The sequence below is a fragment of the Strigops habroptila genome, chromosome 9 (genome assembly GCF_004027225.2).
Source record: "Strigops habroptila isolate Jane chromosome 9, bStrHab1.2.pri, whole genome shotgun sequence".
Lineage (NCBI taxonomy): Eukaryota > Metazoa > Chordata > Aves > Psittaciformes > Psittacidae > Strigops > Strigops habroptila.
Genome location: NC_044285.2, coordinates 41,610,832 through 41,628,917, shown reverse-complemented (window position 1 = coordinate 41,628,917; position 18,086 = coordinate 41,610,832). Strand labels below are relative to the sequence as shown.

Below are 18,086 nucleotides of genomic sequence, written 5' to 3'. Positions count from 1 at the left end.
GAGCTGGTTTTGGTGGTGGTTGTTTTTTGTGTCGGGCGGGGGGTGCTCGCTCCGCTGCCCGCCCGCGGCCCCGCGCCGCGCCTGCCCGCAGCGGGGGGCGTTGGGGGTGCGTTTTGGGGTGGTTTTGTACTTTTTTGGGGGCGGGCGGGAGGAGGAGGGGGAAGAGGAAGAAGGGGGGTCAGGCTGCCGCCGCGCCGACGGCCCCGCGCCCATGACGATGCTGCTGGACGGAGGGCCGCAGTTCCCGGCGTTGGGGGTGGGCGGCTTCGCGGCGCCCCGCCATCACGAGATGCCGGGCCGCGACGCCGCAGCTGCCGGCATGGGGCTGGGCCCCTTCGGGGACTCCTCGCACGCTGCTGCCTTCAAGCTGAACGCGGCCCCGCACGACCTCGCCGCCGGGCAGAGCTCGGCGTTCACGCCGCAAGCGCCAGGCTACGCCAGCGCCTTGGGTCACCATCACCATCACCACCACCACGCCGGCCAGGTGCCCTCCTACGGCGGGGCCGCCGCCTTCAACTCCACCCGCGACTTTCTGTTCCGCAACCGCGGCTCCGGTATAGCGGACGCCGCCTCCGGCACGGCGCAACACGGGCTTTTCGGCGGCTCCCCCGGCGGCTTACACGGCCCCGGCGGCATCCCGGACACCCCGGGCTACCTGCTGTTCCCGGGGCTCCACGAGCAGAGCCCGAGCCACACGTCCCCCAACGGGCATGTGGACAACGGGCAGATGCACCTCGGGCTGCGCGGGGACCTCTTCGGGCGACCGGACCCGTACCGGGCCGTCTCCAGCCCCCGAACGGACCCTTACGGCGGCGCCCAGTTCCACAACTACAACCACATGAACATGAATATGGGCATGAACGTGGCAGCCCACCACCATCACCACCACCACCACGGCCCCGGGGCTTTCTTTCGGTATATGCGCCAGCCCATCAAGCAAGAATTGTCCTGCAAGTGGCTCGACGAGAGCCAGCTCAGCCGGCCCAAGAAGAGCTGCGACAGGACTTTCAGCACCATGCACGAACTGGTGACCCATGTCACCATGGAGCACGTCGGGGGGCCGGAGCAGAACAACCACATCTGCTACTGGGACGAGTGTCCGCGGGAAGGGAAGTCCTTCAAGGCGAAATACAAACTGGTGAACCACATTCGGGTGCACACGGGGGAGAAGCCCTTCCCCTGCCCTTTCCCGGGATGCGGCAAGATCTTTGCCCGCTCCGAGAACCTCAAGATTCACAAGCGGACGCACACAGGTAAGGCCCGTGACCCCCGTGTGTGTCCCCCCCCCCCCGTCCCCTCGAGGCTCCGCGGGGCTGCGCGGATGGGCCGGCGGCTGCCGGAGCGGGGGGTGCACGGCGCTGCGGAGGGAACCGTAGAAACGCTCAACGCGATCGCATTTTTGGTGCCTTCCCCTCCTTTTTATTTGATGTTTTAGGCCCGATTGGAGTGTCTCCGAATTAAATCAGCGAGACTTTTGTCAAAGTGTTTTGATTTTCAGCCGCGTCTTCCCTTCAGCCCTCTGTACGGGTGGAGGGAAGAGAAGGGAAATTAGGAAGCAAACGTATTTAGACTATATTCTCAAACACATCTTGTAAAGCTATCCGAGCTGCTGAATTTGTCCTGGGTCTTCTCCCTCCCCGGGCTCACCCAGCCACTGTCCCCAGTGCGGGCCTTTTGGGAGGTGAATTAAAAGTAATAAAGGCTGACCCTAATTTCTCCGACACATAACAAACCCTGCTGTCCGTCTTCCCCTTCTTCATCTGCCGTGGTGCTTGTGCATCCCCAAGGTGGGGCAAGCAGGGCAGAGGCTCTCCTGGGAGGATGCAGGCGAGCATGGAGAGGGGAACATCCCTCCTTCACCCTCTCTGAATTTCGCAGGTGAGAAGCCCTTCAAGTGCGAGTTTGAGGGCTGCGACAGGCGCTTCGCCAACAGCAGCGACAGGAAGAAACACATGCACGTCCACACCTCGGACAAGCCCTACATCTGCAAGGTGTGCGACAAATCCTACACCCATCCCAGCTCACTTAGGAAACACATGAAGGTAATCACCCCTGCGCTCCAGCCCCTTCCTCCCTGAGCAGAGACGCTCAGTCGCCGGCGTGCTCAGGGCCGGTGCCCGCCGCAGCGCTCAATGCTCCCGATGGAGCACGGCTCGAGCCATTCCCGGTGTTTAGGCCGAGACTGGAGCACAGCTCAGGGAAATGGCGTAGTTTCTTTTTGTGCTCCCACTGGTGCCCAGTTTACAGAGTGTGGCTGGGTGCTGGAAGGCTCTGTAAGTGCAGCCTGGCCTGCGGCTGCAGCCCCCCAATGCCGGGATGCTGGAGCCCCCCAATGCCAGGACGCTGCAGCCTCTCATACTGGGATGCTGCAGCAAAGCGGCCAGGAGCTGAGGCAGGCATTAGCCTCGCTGCTCAGTGTGGCCAGCAAGGCATGAACTACCTGCTTATAGGACCAAGCCGCTGGACCCTAATGTCCCTCTTGCATGGGGGAGCATCCCAACCCAGCTCAGCGGGATGATGGGGACCCCGAGCTCGCTCCCATCTCTGCCTCTTGGTTTTAGGTGCACGAATCCCAGGGGTCGGACTCTTCCCCTGCAGCCAGTTCGGGCTACGAGTCCTCCACCCCCCCCGCGGTGGGCTCTGCCGGCAGTAAGGACTCCACTAAAACGCCGCCGGCCACCCTTCAGAGTAACCCCGGCCACAACCCTGGACTGCCCCCCAATTTTAACGAGTGGTATGTGTGAAGGCAGCTGCTGCCCGGCCACAGACTGGACCAAATGCGTTGGGAACGATGGATAAAAAACAATCCAGGACAAAACCAAGCCAACTGCAGCTCGCTCCCATGGAAATGGAGTTTCCACACCGATGACCGCATAGGGCTACACCTAGTTAATGCCAGGAGCTGGAGGGGGGGGTGGCTTTTATTATTATATTATAATTATTCCTATTTTTTGCAAGCCCAGACGCTGGACTAGCCATGTCCTTTTCTCAGGATTAGATTTCTCTTCCCCCCCCCCTTTTTCTTGTTGTCATTTTTTGCAGTCGTCTCTTTGATATTTTTTTTTTCCCCCTCCTTACCTGAATCCCTCTTCCTCTGATTCCCCACTTTGGTTTTTTTCCTTTCCGATTTGTTTTCGTTTTTCCTTCTTTCGGTGGGATGTTGACATGAGGATGAAAATTCTCCTTCGCCTTAGTGGTGATTGTTGAAACTTACAGTCTTAAACCGTGCCAAAGTCCTGTTATGTCTTGAACTTTCCTCTCTAGCTCTCCTGCTGCTTCTTTCTCTGCTCTCCTCCTCTTTCTCCTCTCTCTCTCTCCAAGCATTACACTTGTGAATGTATTCTCGTCTGATGGGGTCGGTCAGTATTTTTCAGGATGAGGATGTGGTGTTTATTCTACCCAGATTGTGACGTTTAGTATTAAACAGTTGCCTTTTTGTAAGAACTTTTTTTATGTAAATACATACCCATGATGCCATATTTATCGTTCGTAATTTAATTATTGATACAAAAGTGCCGGGAACTGAACAATATTTATGGGGGAGAAAAAAAAAAAATAATTGTTTTCTAACAAAAAAAAAATACAAACAGCAAAAAAAAAAAAAAAGGAAAAAAATTAATTCCAACTCTGTACAGCTTTTGGTTATAACTGCTTTAGCATTAAAAGTTTATTGTTTTGGAAAGAGCCGTTTCTGACCTCCTCCGGGGGCCGTGGGGCCGTCGCGGGGCCGGTCGGGCGCTGCCGCCGGGGCCGGGCCGTTGTTTCAGCGCTGGCCACGCCGGGGGAAGCCGCCTCCTCGCCGCCGCTTCTTCTTCTCCTCCTGTCCCTTTGTCCCTGCCCAAGCGCTTCGCTCCCGTCACCTTCCCGAGCGGACCGAGCCCGGGGAGAGGGGCAACGGGGCCGCCTCGACGGGGAGAACGCGACGGTGAGTACCGGGGGTGCGGGACCGGCAGCGGGCTGCTCTTCAGGGGGGACCCCGGGGCGGCTTCCCGGCACGCTGGGCTTTCTCCGTTATCGTCTGGTTTTGTTTTGGGTTTTTTTGGGGCTTTTTTTGTTCTTTATTTCCAGGATGCGGACAAACCTCCTCGGGAGTGGAAAAGAGACATCGCGCTCGAGAAACATCTCTGGAAGCCCCAAGCAGCCAAAGCGATGGTGAACCCCCCTCCTCCGCCTCAGACCTCCGGCGCCCGGCGGGATGCAGACGGGCTCCTGCCCCACGGGCCGCGGCCGCGTCCTCCCTCAGCCCGCACGTCCTGAGCCCGGCTCCGGGGGGATGAAGGATCCGCACCGCGGCCTCCGCACCTCCGCTGACCGGGAGACACCCCAGACGGCCCCGTCTTGAACTTGACTTCTGGGGTACTGCGGGAGGACGGGGCGGCCCGTCCCCTCCAGCTGGGGCCGCTCGGGTGAGCAGCCCCTGAAAACTTTGCATGCTTTAGTAATTGGGTTTGAACAATTCTACCCTCTCCTCCATCCAAAACAAACAAACAACAAAGTTAATCAGACAGAAAAAAAAACTGTAAAAGTGGATTGTAGCCTCTAGAAAAAAAAACCAAACCTAATATATATTTGAGCAACCTGCTCTAGAGGAAGGTGTCCCTGCCCGTTGCAGGGGGTTGGAACTGGATGAGCTTTAAGGTCCCTTCCAACACAAACCATTCTATAACTCTATATTTTACACCCCGATCCCAGAGAGGGTTTTTCGTTCCCCGCTACCCAGCAGGGCCCCTTAAACCAGTGCCCTCCGAGGTGCCCCTGCAGACACGGATCTCCGCTGCTTTCCTGCTGTGAAGTCTCTCTCGCTGTGCACAGAGCCGAGCCCCGGGGCTGAACGCAGAGCGCTGCCGGGCCGGGCCCTTCCCGACGGGGCGAATGGGGCCGCACCGCACTGCGGCGGGGAGAGGAGGAGCGGAGCCGGCCGGGGCAGTCGGGTTTTCGTCGGACACCCAACCTGGGTCGTGTCTGCGTCGCTCCGGACCGCGCCAGGCTTGGAAATGTGCGGGTAGGTTCGGTTTCGTTACTGCTTTGCTCGGAATAAGAGGGATTCGATGAGGGGAGAATCTGCTGCTGACAGTCCCTGAAACGCCATTCCAGAGCGGGGGTCTCTGCTCTAGCCGGTGCTGCCTGGTCTGGGGACCCCGGTCCTGGGTGCACCCGGAGGATGCAGCATCCCCGGACCCAGGAGGAGCAGGGCTGTGGATGCAGGTCCTGGCCCCACTGCGTCTGGTCCCCGGGACCCTCGGGCTGTGCCGGTGTTCCTGCCCTCCTGCCTGCTTCCTCTGGCTGGCAGCCTAGCCCCGGCCATTTTTATAGCTAGGAGTTAAAACCAGCATCCTGAGCATTTGGCTTCCCGTGGTAGCCAGGCGGTCCCCCGGCCGGGGGCCTCCCCACGCAGTGTGAGAAAGGGGGGGCAAACTGCTGTGTGCACCCCACTGAGCTCAGGGACTCCCCATGGCCATTCTGCAATCTCCCCCCCCAAAGAAAACCAAAGTGGGTCATGAATGGGGCAGTGTGTGTGCTCTGGGATGCAGGAATGGGCGCAGAAAGGGCTGTGAAATGCTGTCAAAGCAGGGGCTCAGCACCAGCGCCGTGAGCTGGGGCAGAGAGGCCGTGTCTCCTCGAGCATGGCACACTGTCCTGTGGGTGCTACTGTCCCTGCAGTGCCTCTTCCCCCCCTGCTGCTGCTGCCCCCAGACCTCAGGGGGTGGCCAGGGAAGAGCTGTGGCACCCTGCAGCTCTCATGGGCAAGTAAGAATGGGTTTTCTGTAGAAAGAAGCACCTCTTGCCCACTGCAGGGAGATCCCAGAGCGGGAAAGATCCCTTTTCCCAGCGTTCTTAGGCGGGTTTTGTGAGTTGGGGTGAGACAGCTCATGATTTTCAATGCCAGGGCCTGGCAGCAGGGATCTGAGGGCATCCCCTGTGCTCACAGCTCGGGTGGAAGTGTGACAGTGCCGACCAGAGCAGGACAGAGCAGGCAGAGCAGGTGCCATGTTAGCTCAGCTTTTCGTGTGTCTCATGTCACAGCCTACAAGAGTCCCAGGACTGTTCCCAACAAGGGGCCGTGTTCTGCTGTCCTCTCCCAGCCTGGCAGCTCCCTTGTAGCTGCTGGGCTTGCTTGTGTGAGTGGAATTAGACGGATTTGTCCTCAAATAAACACAGCTCGGGATGGTTTTCTAAAACGGGTAATGTTGATTCATTGTGCTATAAAGAATCTGAGCAGAGGCAGGCGATGAGCTGGAGCCATTCCTCCTCTACCACAATGAGGCATGAGTATTTTGATTCGTTTGGAGTCATTGTTTCTGTGTATCGGTCTGGGTGTCTGCTCTAATTCTTTGCAAATAATATTAGTATTTTTTAAGCTCTGTGCATGCTATTAGCAGCCAGTGCTTGAACACAGTGTGAAGGCAGCGTCCTGAAGGTTGTATTCAAGTATCTCAGCGCTACGGCACCAGGAATTAAGTTCTATAGGAACTCTGTTGGCTGTAATGCTCTGAAGCACTGGGTAGGGTGTAGTATGGTGTGTTTGCATTTCTGTTTTAGTAATATAATGTTGCCAGATTAAAAGCACCACACACTAACACCGGCTCTTTTAGCTGAGCTTAACTTTCACGGCTGTTTGAGAAACCATCCCTGTTATTTATGCTGTTGGTACTAGCAAACCATATGGAAAATATCACTGCAGAGATGCACCCTTATTTTGGAGAGGTAAAACTCTAGAGAAAGCATTAAATATCTAATGTTATTATGGATTGTGCTGAAGGAAATTGTGTCGTGCCGACTAATCTGTACATCCCCTGAGCTAAGACATTTTGTTAACCTCACCATGCTGTTTGTGTGGGTTCAAAATATGATTTATGTCTTGCAAGCGCCTGCTCACCTGAATGTAACTGCAGGCAGTAAAAATTGCTTGTGTAAGGGCTCATACTACTGAGTGAGGATGGCAAAGCAAGGACCTGGCCTGCTGACGTGATGGGAGATGGTTTAGGGTGGCTTTGTAGGTATCTGTTCTGTGCTAGCTGTGGAAAACCCTCTGCAGAAATCAGGGGAGGCCGTTGTCTAAGGAGGTACAGATATACTTTAATATAAGATGCTGATTTTTATTCTTAGTAAAGCAGGTTATGTGCTGCTTAGGCTTCCTTTTAGCTGATGTTTCGGTCGTGTTTCTCCATTTCAAATGTTTGTGTGAAAAGAAACTTCGATTAAAAAAAAAAGGAGGAAAAAAAGAATTTAGCTGAATGATTCTGTTTTGGCAACTTGTTCAATAGTGGCAGCTTTGAAATTGCCTTTGAATGGGTGAGATGTGAAGTTCCTTTAGAGGGAGACCCAGCCTGAATGTTGGGGATTCGTTCCCGTGCATGCAGGGCAAGGCAGCCTGGCCTGGGACAGTGGGAAACTCAGAGAGAGGGAAAGCCATCGGCTGGAATGGGACTGGGGAAGCTGGACAGGATTAATGGTCGAGGAGCATAAAGGGTACGTGCAGAACTGGGCTATTCCCATGGTTTGCCCTTTTTCAGAGTGTTGTATAATCCCAGTTTAGGCCTGTGGTAGCCCCACACATACAACATGGATCTTAGCCAGGGATTTTGGGGCGCTTGGTGTGGCGGAGCAAGGAGCTTGGTAGAGATCCCAAAGCTATTGAGGAGGTTGTGCCCTTCCTGGCTTCCAGCATTGATGTGCTTGGGCAGAAACTGGTCTGCGGGCAGGAAAAAGGCGGAACATCAGCAGCGTTAGTTTGGTATGAGGGGAAAAACGTGTTTTGCTCTGCACTGGGGCAGGTGCAGGGTTGTTATTGCCCTCCTGCTTTGGAGGGCACAGAGTGGGGTTTGGAGCTGGAGTGAGCATTGTGCTTTATTCACAGGCCGGGCCATGGCCTTTAGCTGGCAGGGTCACAGCAGGGTGCAAACAGTCGGGCTTTTAGCCATGGGCTTGCTGTATTTGTGTGCCACCGAGAATATCCACTTGGGAAAAAAGAGCTACAGCCAGAAAAGCTAAAGAGGTGGTGCATTGGCACACATATTTTCTTTCAGTAAAATTACCTACTTATTTATTTCTTCTTTAAATTCCCCCGCAGTTTCACTAAGACATTATTATAATGCAAAATCTTGTGTTATTTTATTGATTTCTAATTTTGTTCAGTATTTTTTACCAGCTTAATTCTGTTACACTGTTTGGGCAAGAAGATGATGTTCTTTTTGTTTGCCTTTTCTTTAATTTTCATTTGCTTTGTGCTTGTTTTCTTACCTGTGTTAGTAAAACACAGTTGAATTTAAGGTTTCCACTGCTTCACTGTGTTCTTAGTGTAAAAAAGGCAATTTTTATTCTGTTTGTATTTAACACCCTATTAAACCCATGGACTTGAGTTTCTCAGTTACTATTGATAACCTCAAGATAAAAGTGTTGAGATTGGTGAGAAGAACTCAGTCGTAACTATAGGAAAAAAACCTGAATTTGGACTCAAATTCTGTCTTTATTTAAGAGAAAAATCTCTGTGCAGCAGCTTACGTGACTAAAGTTCCTCTGAGGGAAGTTTGCGAGGGGTAGACTCTGGCTGCTCACTGGGGTGAGGGCTGAGGAAGGCAAATGTTCCCCAAAATACTAATTTTTGCCCCCATAATATGTATCAATTTTCCCATTATATCTATTTTTACTAGAAAGAAGATGCTGCAGGAATGTGCTGAAACTGTCAATCGTAAACCTTCAAAAATCGTGTTCCGGGCACCTCTGAAACTTGCTCAATTTAACAAGATTCAGAAAGAAAAAGGAAACGGATAAATATTTTTTCCCCCTTTTTCTCCTATTTTTTTGTCAATGCTGTGACCCTCAGAGGCCAGTTTCTATTTTGCCTTTTTTTTTGGTGCCTGGCTATATACCTGTGTTTTAAAGCGGAGCTTGAGCTCAAGTTTTCGTATAATAACCTGATTCCGTGGATTGATGATGATATTGATAATACTGTAAGAAATTGCAATGCTGCAGCAGCAAAACATGTATTTAATTTTTAGCCATGGCCTGCAGAAGCATTTTAAAATAATGCAGTGAAAGGGCATTCGATTTACTTCAAGGGCTTTGCACCACTCTGTTTTGAAACTGCGATACCGATGTGATGTTGCAATCTGCTCCTTTTCTTTCTGTTTCCTTTCATTCTTTGCTGATGTGGAGGGAGAAGGCAGGCAAAGGACCAAAGGAGTTGAAACTGTGCCTTGAAGATAGTCCCTGTACCTTCAGGATGATGCTGGGCTGAGATTAGAAATACAAATGCTCTGTTGGGGCTCGCTTTATGTTGCTGAGGACTTGATTTCCGAGGAGTTCCCCGCCTTTTAAAAAATCTCAGGTTAGAGATATCTTTTATTTTTTAATAGGAAAATAAAATTAAAAATTAAAACCCTGCATCAATTAATATCCTCTAATTCCTTCTTGAAATTGCAAGCTGACACAGGACATAGTAAGAATTACAATTTGATAAAGAACTTACTGGGTCCCCGGCTGTAGGGCTGAGCTCTGCAAGCCTTGCCTTGCAGCCGTGGCTTCTCTGTAAGCTTAATACATCAGAACAGCCCATGTAAGCTGTATCATGATGTCTGTAATCAGAAGAGAGAGAAGAATACAGTGGGCTCACATCTGGGCCTGCAAAATCTAATAGTCCCAATTTCAGGCTGTGGCCACTTGATCGGCTTTTAGGAAATTTATAACCCAAACTCGAGCAGCCGCAGTGTTAAAGCAAAATTCTTTGGTGTCGCTGAATTTTAATCCAAGCTAGGGGAAGGGGAAAAAAAAAAAGTGTTCTAGAGAGAGAACAATAATTTATATCAGCATCTTAGTTTTATCACATTTGTATTTCTAGCTTTCATTGTTTTGCCATAGGATAAGAAATAGTTTCCTTCCAGATTAACAATAAATCACAGGGAAGGAATTAAGCCAGCATAAATGCCCCCTACAAAGTTTCAAATCACATCTGCATCAGCACAGTGTTAATGCCCTGAAAAATATGTTTTCTTCTTGTCAGTAATTTTCTGTTCTTAATCTTGGACAATCTTTTACATAAAAGCTAGTGGCGAGTAAATCGCGCCCGGCAGAGAAGTTGACGCAAGGAAGGGGCATTGGAGAAATACTGCGTTTCATAACCACAATCACTGGAGCATTAGGAGAGCAAACATGTGGTTTTATGAACATAGTTATAAATATTTAAACATGCAAAATGAAAATGTTGCTATATGTCTGGTTTCCATTATCTTCCGATGAACGTTTTCATTCTTGGAAGCCTTGCTTAGCTGTCTGCAGGGAAGGATCACCACCCCCTTCCCCAGAATGAATGATGCGTAATGCAAAAATGTGTTAGAATGCACAGTTGTTTGTAATGTCTTCTACCAACGTGGAAGACATTCTACCAAATTTGGTATTCTACTGACTTGCAAAGTATTCTTGCCCAACAAACAGGCCAAGCACCCTTCTTCTGTCAGCAGCTTGCTTTGCTAGATAGTATGAAAACTCTAAGGATGGTTTGGAAAACGGAAGATGTCACTCAGCAAGCTTGGAGTCGTGTCCTGCTACCCTTCCTCAAACAAAATCCCTACAGAAGTCAACGAAAGATGTGGTTGCTGATTTTATCATTATTAACGTGTTAGTTTGAAGTGTCAACAAGTGTCGAAGTGTCCTGTGTGCCTCCGTGGAAGGGTTGGGAGGCTGCGGTAAGGAGTTTTGGGGTGGGAAGCCTGGGGTCTGCCCTTGGCCGGGCTCTCGTGGTGGGTGTGGAGCTGTACTTTTAAACAAGGGTGGTAGCAGGCAGTGGCGGGTACAGGTTGTGCAATTTCGCTTGCGTGAGTGGAGGGCTGTGGGAAAGCAGAGGCCACGCTGTGCATCACTGTTCATAATAAGGCAGGTGTCTGATTTCTGGGATCCAGAGGAGTCAGCCGCCTCTCTTGGCTTCGGTTCTCCCCCATCAGTGCATCCCCACAAGGCTCCGACTGTGCCGCGTATGTCATGAGAGAGAGATGCCAAATGATTTATTTCTTTATTTCTTTATTTTAATACACCAGGAAACCCATTTTAGATTTAGTCACATATTGAATCCTGACTGCTGTGAGGTTGTGCCGCGCTCGGCATCCCGTGCTGGCACATCGGCACGCACGCGCCTCCTGTTTACTATTCCTCCTGCAGTTGCTCCCACCAATAAATCTGCACTTGCTGTAGCCAGGATGGAAATCTTTAAGACAAAGGACTTGAATGAGAAGGTTTTTTTTATTGCTGTGATAGAGTAGAAGGCCCCAAGCTGGGGGCTACTGCATGCATGAATGCTGACCCTCTTGGCGTGGTGCTGTCTCCTGCTAGCACTGTATCAGAGACTGTAAAAGGGCCCCCAAGGCTGGTATTGCCTCATTTCGATTCTTGCTCCTGCGACTGCAGCAAATCCCAAAGAAATGATGGCTGAGAAGTGAACTTGGAGAACAGTGTGGAAGGGCAGGCTGTTGGGAAAAGCAGGCGATGCCTGGGGGGGGCAGCACAAAAACGTGGGAATGAGGAAAGGAGGAACAAAAGAGATGTGGGTTGGCGAAGGAGGAATAGGGGAGTGAAAGGCGGCTGGGCTGGTGCAACAGCAAGGAGCTGCTCCTTCTCCTTGTGTGTGAATACATCCAGCTGAGCCTTTCGCATTGGCAGGCTGTTCAGGCAGAGCCCCCACAAACAGTGTGTGAGTCTCCGGAGACATGCACAGGATTTGCCCTGTGGGAAGCAGAGTGTGGTGCTCAGGGTGAGGGACCCTCTGTACTACCCAAGTTTTGGTTCCTGTGGTGAAGCTGTGCAAGGCATTGGCGGTACTGGTCCCGTGCCGGAACTTTGGGATGTGGCTGGTGATGGAGGCCGTTGGCACTCCGGACCTGAGCTGTGAGGGGGAAGGAGATAGCTGGCTTCCTGCAGGCAACTTTGTGCCCACTGGGCTGGGGACCAAAGGGATCCTCAGGGAGCGGTTGTTGCCCTCCTGCTCTCCTCCATTCCTGGAGGGATTTGGGCTGGTTTCTCAGCAGCAGGCACGATGGTGCTGCTCTGCATCCACTTACGTCAATGCAGACCTTTCCACGGACTCCAGTCTGGGTTGGATCAAGCCTTGCATGATTACAGCCCTTGTGCATTTCAAAACTGTGTTAATCTATATCTGGATCCCAACGGGGGCACTAGGGATGAGCCGAGCTCAAACAATCCTTGGCAGAAGGGACGGACTGGAGTTGGCAAGGATTTTCGTCCCATTATTGGTTACTTGGAGGAAGGAATGTACGGACCATTTTAATATATGACAACTTGAGGTCTGTCATCTTCAGTGTATTAGAAAAGCCTCATTTTTAACAAATCCCAGAGCGTTTGCAGCTGGATTGAGGCTGCACGCTGGTCGTGGGCAGAGGCATGGGGCCTTCTTTCCATCTTGTTAGGCTCTGAAAGACTTCTCCCACTGTTGGGAGACCCCTGGGCTGCCCACGTCTCACTCCTGCCTGCTTCCTTTGGCAGGAGAGATGGAAATATCAGGGCAGAAAAAAGCACTAGCAGTGCAGCCCATAGAACAAACCGTGCTGAAAGCTCTTCCCAACTGGAGAAAACCGCCTGCATGTTCCCAGCAAGTTTAGCCAGGGCGTTATTTAGCTCAGAGGACGACTTGCCTCTCTGCAGTAAAATCCTCAAAACATGTCCCAAAGACCTCGAATGAGATTTTACTTTCTCTCAAGTCAGTTTGCTATTTCCTCTAGTGAAAAATCCAGATGGGTACCTCAGTTGAAAGCTGGCTTGTATAAAGCCACCCTTTCTGCTTTCTCTCTCTGGGTTTCTAAAGTATGAACATTCAACCTCATAAAGACATTTCAACAAGATTATTTAGGCTTGTTGTGTCAAGACCAAGAAATTCTGTCTAGGTTACTTAGAAATGGCTAGGAAGGATGGAGAAAATATGTTTGGTTTGGTTTTGGAGGGGGGGAAGTTTTAAAAACTATCTTTATTTTCACCAAGCATTGTTTGTATTTTTACACCGTTAGTACTTAGCAAAGTGTTCCCTTCAACAACATCCCCATATAGAGAAAGCTGAAATCATCAGCACAAGGAATAGGTGTCAGCCTTAGACAGATGACTGTGTTTCTGGGTAATCGAATGCCATTTTAATATCTTGCTTTTAATGCAGCTCAGAGAAGAGTTTGATGGACAAGGCGCTGATGCTTATGAGCCTGAGTTCAGTTGTTAGGGCTATGTCAGATATTACTTTTCACAGACAACTGTAGTTGGAACATCAGCTCCCATTAAGTGCATTAGAGCCTCTGAGGTTCAGGGCTAGCACACACCATATTTTGTAGCCTTTGGTTTGCTTCTGTGGTGACAAAACCAGAAGGTCTTTGGTTAACTTCTGACCACTGACATATTAAATGAAGATGAGCGTTTGAGCAACATCAGTGATTTCAATTGACTCATCAATTGCCGTTGCATAGCAGTCCTCATGTTTCACTTTGGTAACAAGCTGATCTGCCACATCTGATGCCAGCAATCCAGTCCTTCAAACAAATGACATGTTTGATAAAGAAATCTTTTAAAATTCATTATGCACTTTGGCTTTTGTCTTTCCTTTTAATACAGCATCTGTTGCAGCCGGGATACATTCCTTGATCGTTTCTGAGTCTGCAATTATTTCTCTGCCTGCCCAGTGTCCCGGAGATGTGAAGTGAAGCTGCCATGCTCTGCTGCTGAGCCCTGAAACTCCACACAGACATTCAATTTAATCTCTTGGAACAGACTGCATTAAAGTAGTGTCATCAGTGCACACTTGTGATAAAAAGACGACGTGAAGAAAGACAGTGAACTAAAAGGCCCTGCTTTGCTTTTCTGGGAAGAAAATAGGATATCTGTCCCTTCATTTGTTTCATGGATTCCCCGCATTTAAATTCAGGAGAAGGCTTCAAATGTCTAAACTTTATCCTGAGCATTTTTTGTCAGTGCTGGAAAGGAATACAGTGAAGTGTTCCAGGGGGAGTCTGATAGAAAAAGCTATGTGCAGTGTTAATGAGTTGGGATGGGGTCATACGTTTTTCCGTACAGAGCCAGAAACAAATACAGGACGTGAGGAGAAAGAATCTGCAGGGATCTGCTGATCTGTGGCACAGGGTGATTCTGAACTTCCACAGCCCCTCCAAAGACTGGCAGAAGGATCGCGGGGGCTTTCAGCTTAAAGTGGTCCCATGTGCTTCCACCCTGCTCCATGCCAGGGCTCCATGAATAGCTGGTGCTGGAAGAAATGACAAACGTCTTGGGTGCCACAAGAGATTGCATCAGCGTTACTGATCCTCACTCGGCTGGTTACTGAAAATGCATCAAGCAGCTCTATGGGTCAGGCTGCTAAATTTGTAGACACGGAGTGTCAGGAAGCCTTTTTGTCATCTTAGTACCGTTTAGTATATTTGTCCTCAAGTTCAAAGCAATCCTGGCCTCAGACTTGTGATATTTTCTGCCCTTTCCCCTTTCTGTTGGCTCAGACCTCTTCCCTTTGAGGTCAACATCAAAATAAAGATGTATGTTTCCTCAGCCTGGCCATGGCTCTGACTCTTTAGATCAGCAATCCTATAGTCCATATGTCTTCCCATCTGTCAACTGGCATTTGAAGCCAGCTTGCTCCTCTATTCTTTCAGACAAGTGTGAGAATCAGGAGTTTCTTTAATGACAGTTCCAGGCCTTAAAGCATTTGCTAAGATACTACCTATTAAGATCCCTTGATGGCACCTTGAATAGAGATCAAAAGCAAGTTCACTCCACAAATCCAATGCTGTCAGTCAGTTTAGGGCATTGAGAGAGGGGTGGGGAGGGCTCGGGAGGGCACCGTGCTCCCGCAGTTAGGAGACAGGCATGGGAAGTCTGAGCCCTGGTGTTGGGCAGTGACGTGAGCAAGCAAACAAGAGCTCTGTGAAATCCCTCCCATGGTGGGAGCTGCTGGGGCTCCTTGTCTGTGCCAAGTGGGCTGGTGGCTTTGCTTGCCCCATGTGATGGCGGCAGCCTTTAGGATCTGAGCTGCGCCTGGCGCAAACAAGCGCTTTTTGGTGCTGCATCAATACCTGTGTCTCTGTATCTTTGGTTGGGAGATGATTCCGAATCTTCTTGTAAACAGAAATCTCAGAGTACAAAATGCTCTTCTCATTAATAATTATTACCAGGCAATAATTTGTCTCTTGCACTTTGGAGAGCTGCTAATAATGGGAATATGTGTCCTGCCTCACCACTGGGACTGCATGAAAGGCAGCGTGGAGAGATGCTGCCTGCGTGGCGTTATCGCAGAAAAACGGCCCTTCTTTCTGAGGACACTTTCAAGCTTCCCTATTTTAAAGGCTTGCCAGGAGATCCTGCAAAACCCTTGGAATATTTGGGGAAGTGTTTGCTCTGGTGGTGCATTTCCTCAAGTGACTGTGGTAGAAGAATTAGTGGGAAGTTGCGGCCTTTGATTCAAGCCTGAAGCTCAAGGGCTGTTGGCTGTACAGGGTGCCCACCGTGGGAAGGGTGGCAGAGAGCATTCCCCAGGGAGTCTCCAGCCAGTGCTAACCGACATTATTGTTTATGGGACCCAAATGTCTTGAGAAGAGCTGAAAAGCCCCAGGATGTGGCAGAGTGCCAGAGGATAGTGTCACACCAGTGACCATCTAGTAAAACTTGACTCACTGGAGTCCCGGACACCATATGTCCTTAGATTTGTGTTAACAGAAACCCGTTAAAGTGTGAGCATGAACCTGAAGTCCAGATGCAGGCTTTGTTTGTCTTTAACTTCAGTCATAATGTCACCTCTGCTCTCTGTGGGAAAAGCTCTGGAGCTTTTGGATCAGGTGGTTAGTCAAAATCTGGGGGGTGCAGATTGTGTGCTTGTGAGAGGGAAAACAGAAATGACTTGATGTGATTCTACGTCTTCACCAAAGAGATGCAGTAAGCGAAACGTCAAGAGTCAGTTTTGGTTCCCTCTCCAAGTGTCTTTTAGCCAGCCCTTGCCCCAGAGCAATCTGTATTTGATAGTCATTGGACTTGTTTAAACGGCTTTGGCTCTCTGCTCTTATTCTGTGCCTGTATTCCTGGTCACCCACTGTTTTTCTTTTACAACCTTCACTCAGTCTATTCTGTCCCTCTTTTGCATGATGATCCTCAGCCAAGTTTGTATTCATTACAGTCATTTTTAGTGTGAATCCATATCTGCCTTTTTAGGGGGTAGTAGTGGTGGTGACGTGACGTATACTTCTGGTTAAAGCAGAAGCTGCTATTGAGTTGGACAAAATAGGATGAATGCTGTATAAAAGCCTTCAGAGAGCTGTGAAATCTCCATCCTCTCTTCCTTGTTCTCCTGGGAACACTTTCACAGAGAGTATTTTTAATGTGGAGCAAAAAGGTTTCTGAGGAATACTCATTAACATACTGTTTCTGCAGATACATACATGATTATCGCAAGGCTGCAAGGGACACATATTCAGTAAAGCTCTTAGATGTATGCTTAGTTTTATGTATATGCTTAAATCTTCCTGAATATGCTTTAATATTCCTGAATTAACCGAGACAAAACCAGGTGTTTGATGGAGCTTATTTGTACTGCTCAGGTATGATGCAGTACGCTGTGATACAGGTCTCCAAACTCATAGCATAATAGTGCTCTGTGCATAGTGAACCCTCTCAGACGATTGTTGCAATGGATTGGCTGAATTACACACCCACAAATCATTTGTATCACAATTGTGATCAACAAACCATAAGAGGTTGCAAAGGGAAACAACACCCCAGCCATCATATGCTGAAGCTTGTTTTCATCATGTGCTTCTGAGTGTGAGCCCAGGTGGGAACCATCAGGCAAAGGTATTGCTTCTCCGTTGCCCCTTTGGAAGCTCCAGTCCCATGGATGCAGATCTAGCATGGATTGCAGTTAGGTATATCCCTCAGAGCATATGCGAGCAGCCCCATTTCCTCCTACCTGTTCTGAGCTGCATAAACCCAGGACAGCCTTGGTCAGGAAGAGTCAACTCTTAGCTAGTTATCTTGTCTAAGGGGCAGGAGAAAGAGTGTCTTGTCTGGGCCTCTTCCTGCAGACTGATATATTCATCTGTTGCTCTGAATGCCCTGTGGAAGACGGAGTGCTGGGTTTGCTTGTCGATGTCACTAGATAGTGCCCTAGATTCATTTAGAAGTAAAGATTTCCCATTTGCACAAAAGAAGGACATGTTTGGTGCGACATATTACATGGCAAAGGAACTAGACATGTCAGAAGGGTTTCCAGGCTTTGCTGATGTTCTCAAATCCTGTCGCAGGGGGAACCATATGCCCATTTTTCATGAGATCCCCATTTTCTGATGGTTGTTACCCACTTTCTTTGCTGCTCTTTCCATATGAAACCTTGGGTTCCTTTTAGCAGCTATTTTGGGTGGAATAACAAAGTCTAACAGTTGGAAAGGTTGCATGGTCCTAGCTATTTCTTTTGTGACTATCCAGAAATGTTCTGAAGATATCTGGTTTTTGTATGGCTGAGTGTCATTTGGACTCTCTTGAGGGATACTGAAGCTGTCACACAATGTCACTGGGGACTGGAGTTACTGTCACCTCGCAATGGATGGTTTGCTAAGAAGTTCATTAGTGAAATACCTCTAAATATCACCGGAACGTCAGGCTGTGATCCCATGTGGACTCCATGTGTGATCCCAGGTATCTCTCCCCGGAAGGGGAAGCTCCAGGTTCTGGTCCTTAATTGCAGGAGTTTCTGTTTTACATACAGTGTTGAAAAGCAGAGGCCTGGCTGAAGGACATCCAGAACTACAATGTCTAGGCGCTGCAACCCAATGAGCTCATCAGGGTGGTGATTTGATGCTGATTCTGTACCCCAGCAACAAAGACAGGCTCCAACTGCTTGGACACAGATACTAATTCAAGCAGTCTTCTTGTCCCTGGAGGGCAGGGTGAGCAGCTTCAAAATATGACAACTACTTAGGAATAGGCACTAAAAATCAGTCATCCAAGAAGTGTGCTGATTTCCTTAGTTGAATGGCCAAGAGCATCCTGGTTTGACTTTAGGAGAGCCAAGGCATTACACCATTGTTTTTACATCTCCATTCATTTTGGCC

At 49.6% G+C, this 18,086-nt stretch overlaps 1 protein-coding gene across 3 annotated transcripts; it reads left to right on the top strand.

Annotated features, from left to right (window-relative positions):
• The first annotated feature begins 211 nt into the window (after nucleotides 1-211).
• ZIC3 (Zic family member 3) lies at nucleotides 212-14,535 on the top strand. Of its 3 annotated transcripts, none has more exons than XM_030498337.1 (5): nucleotides 212-1,253; nucleotides 1,879-2,042; nucleotides 2,562-4,406; nucleotides 4,813-5,002; nucleotides 13,597-14,468. In XM_030498337.1, the coding sequence occupies exons 1-3, from the start codon at nucleotides 212-214 to the stop codon at nucleotides 2,742-2,744; spliced, it is 1,389 nt and encodes a 462-aa protein (XP_030354197.1). In that variant the 3' UTR covers nucleotides 2,745-4,406; nucleotides 4,813-5,002; nucleotides 13,597-14,468. The 3 variants fall into 3 exon arrangements, with proteins under 3 accessions (XP_030354197.1, XP_030354198.1, XP_030354196.1); XM_030498338.1 differs by lacking the exon at nucleotides 13,597-14,468 and adding an exon at nucleotides 9,157-9,282; XM_030498336.1 differs by having other exon boundaries at nucleotides 2,562-5,002; nucleotides 13,597-14,535.
• Nucleotides 14,536-18,086: the final 3,551 nt, after the last annotated feature.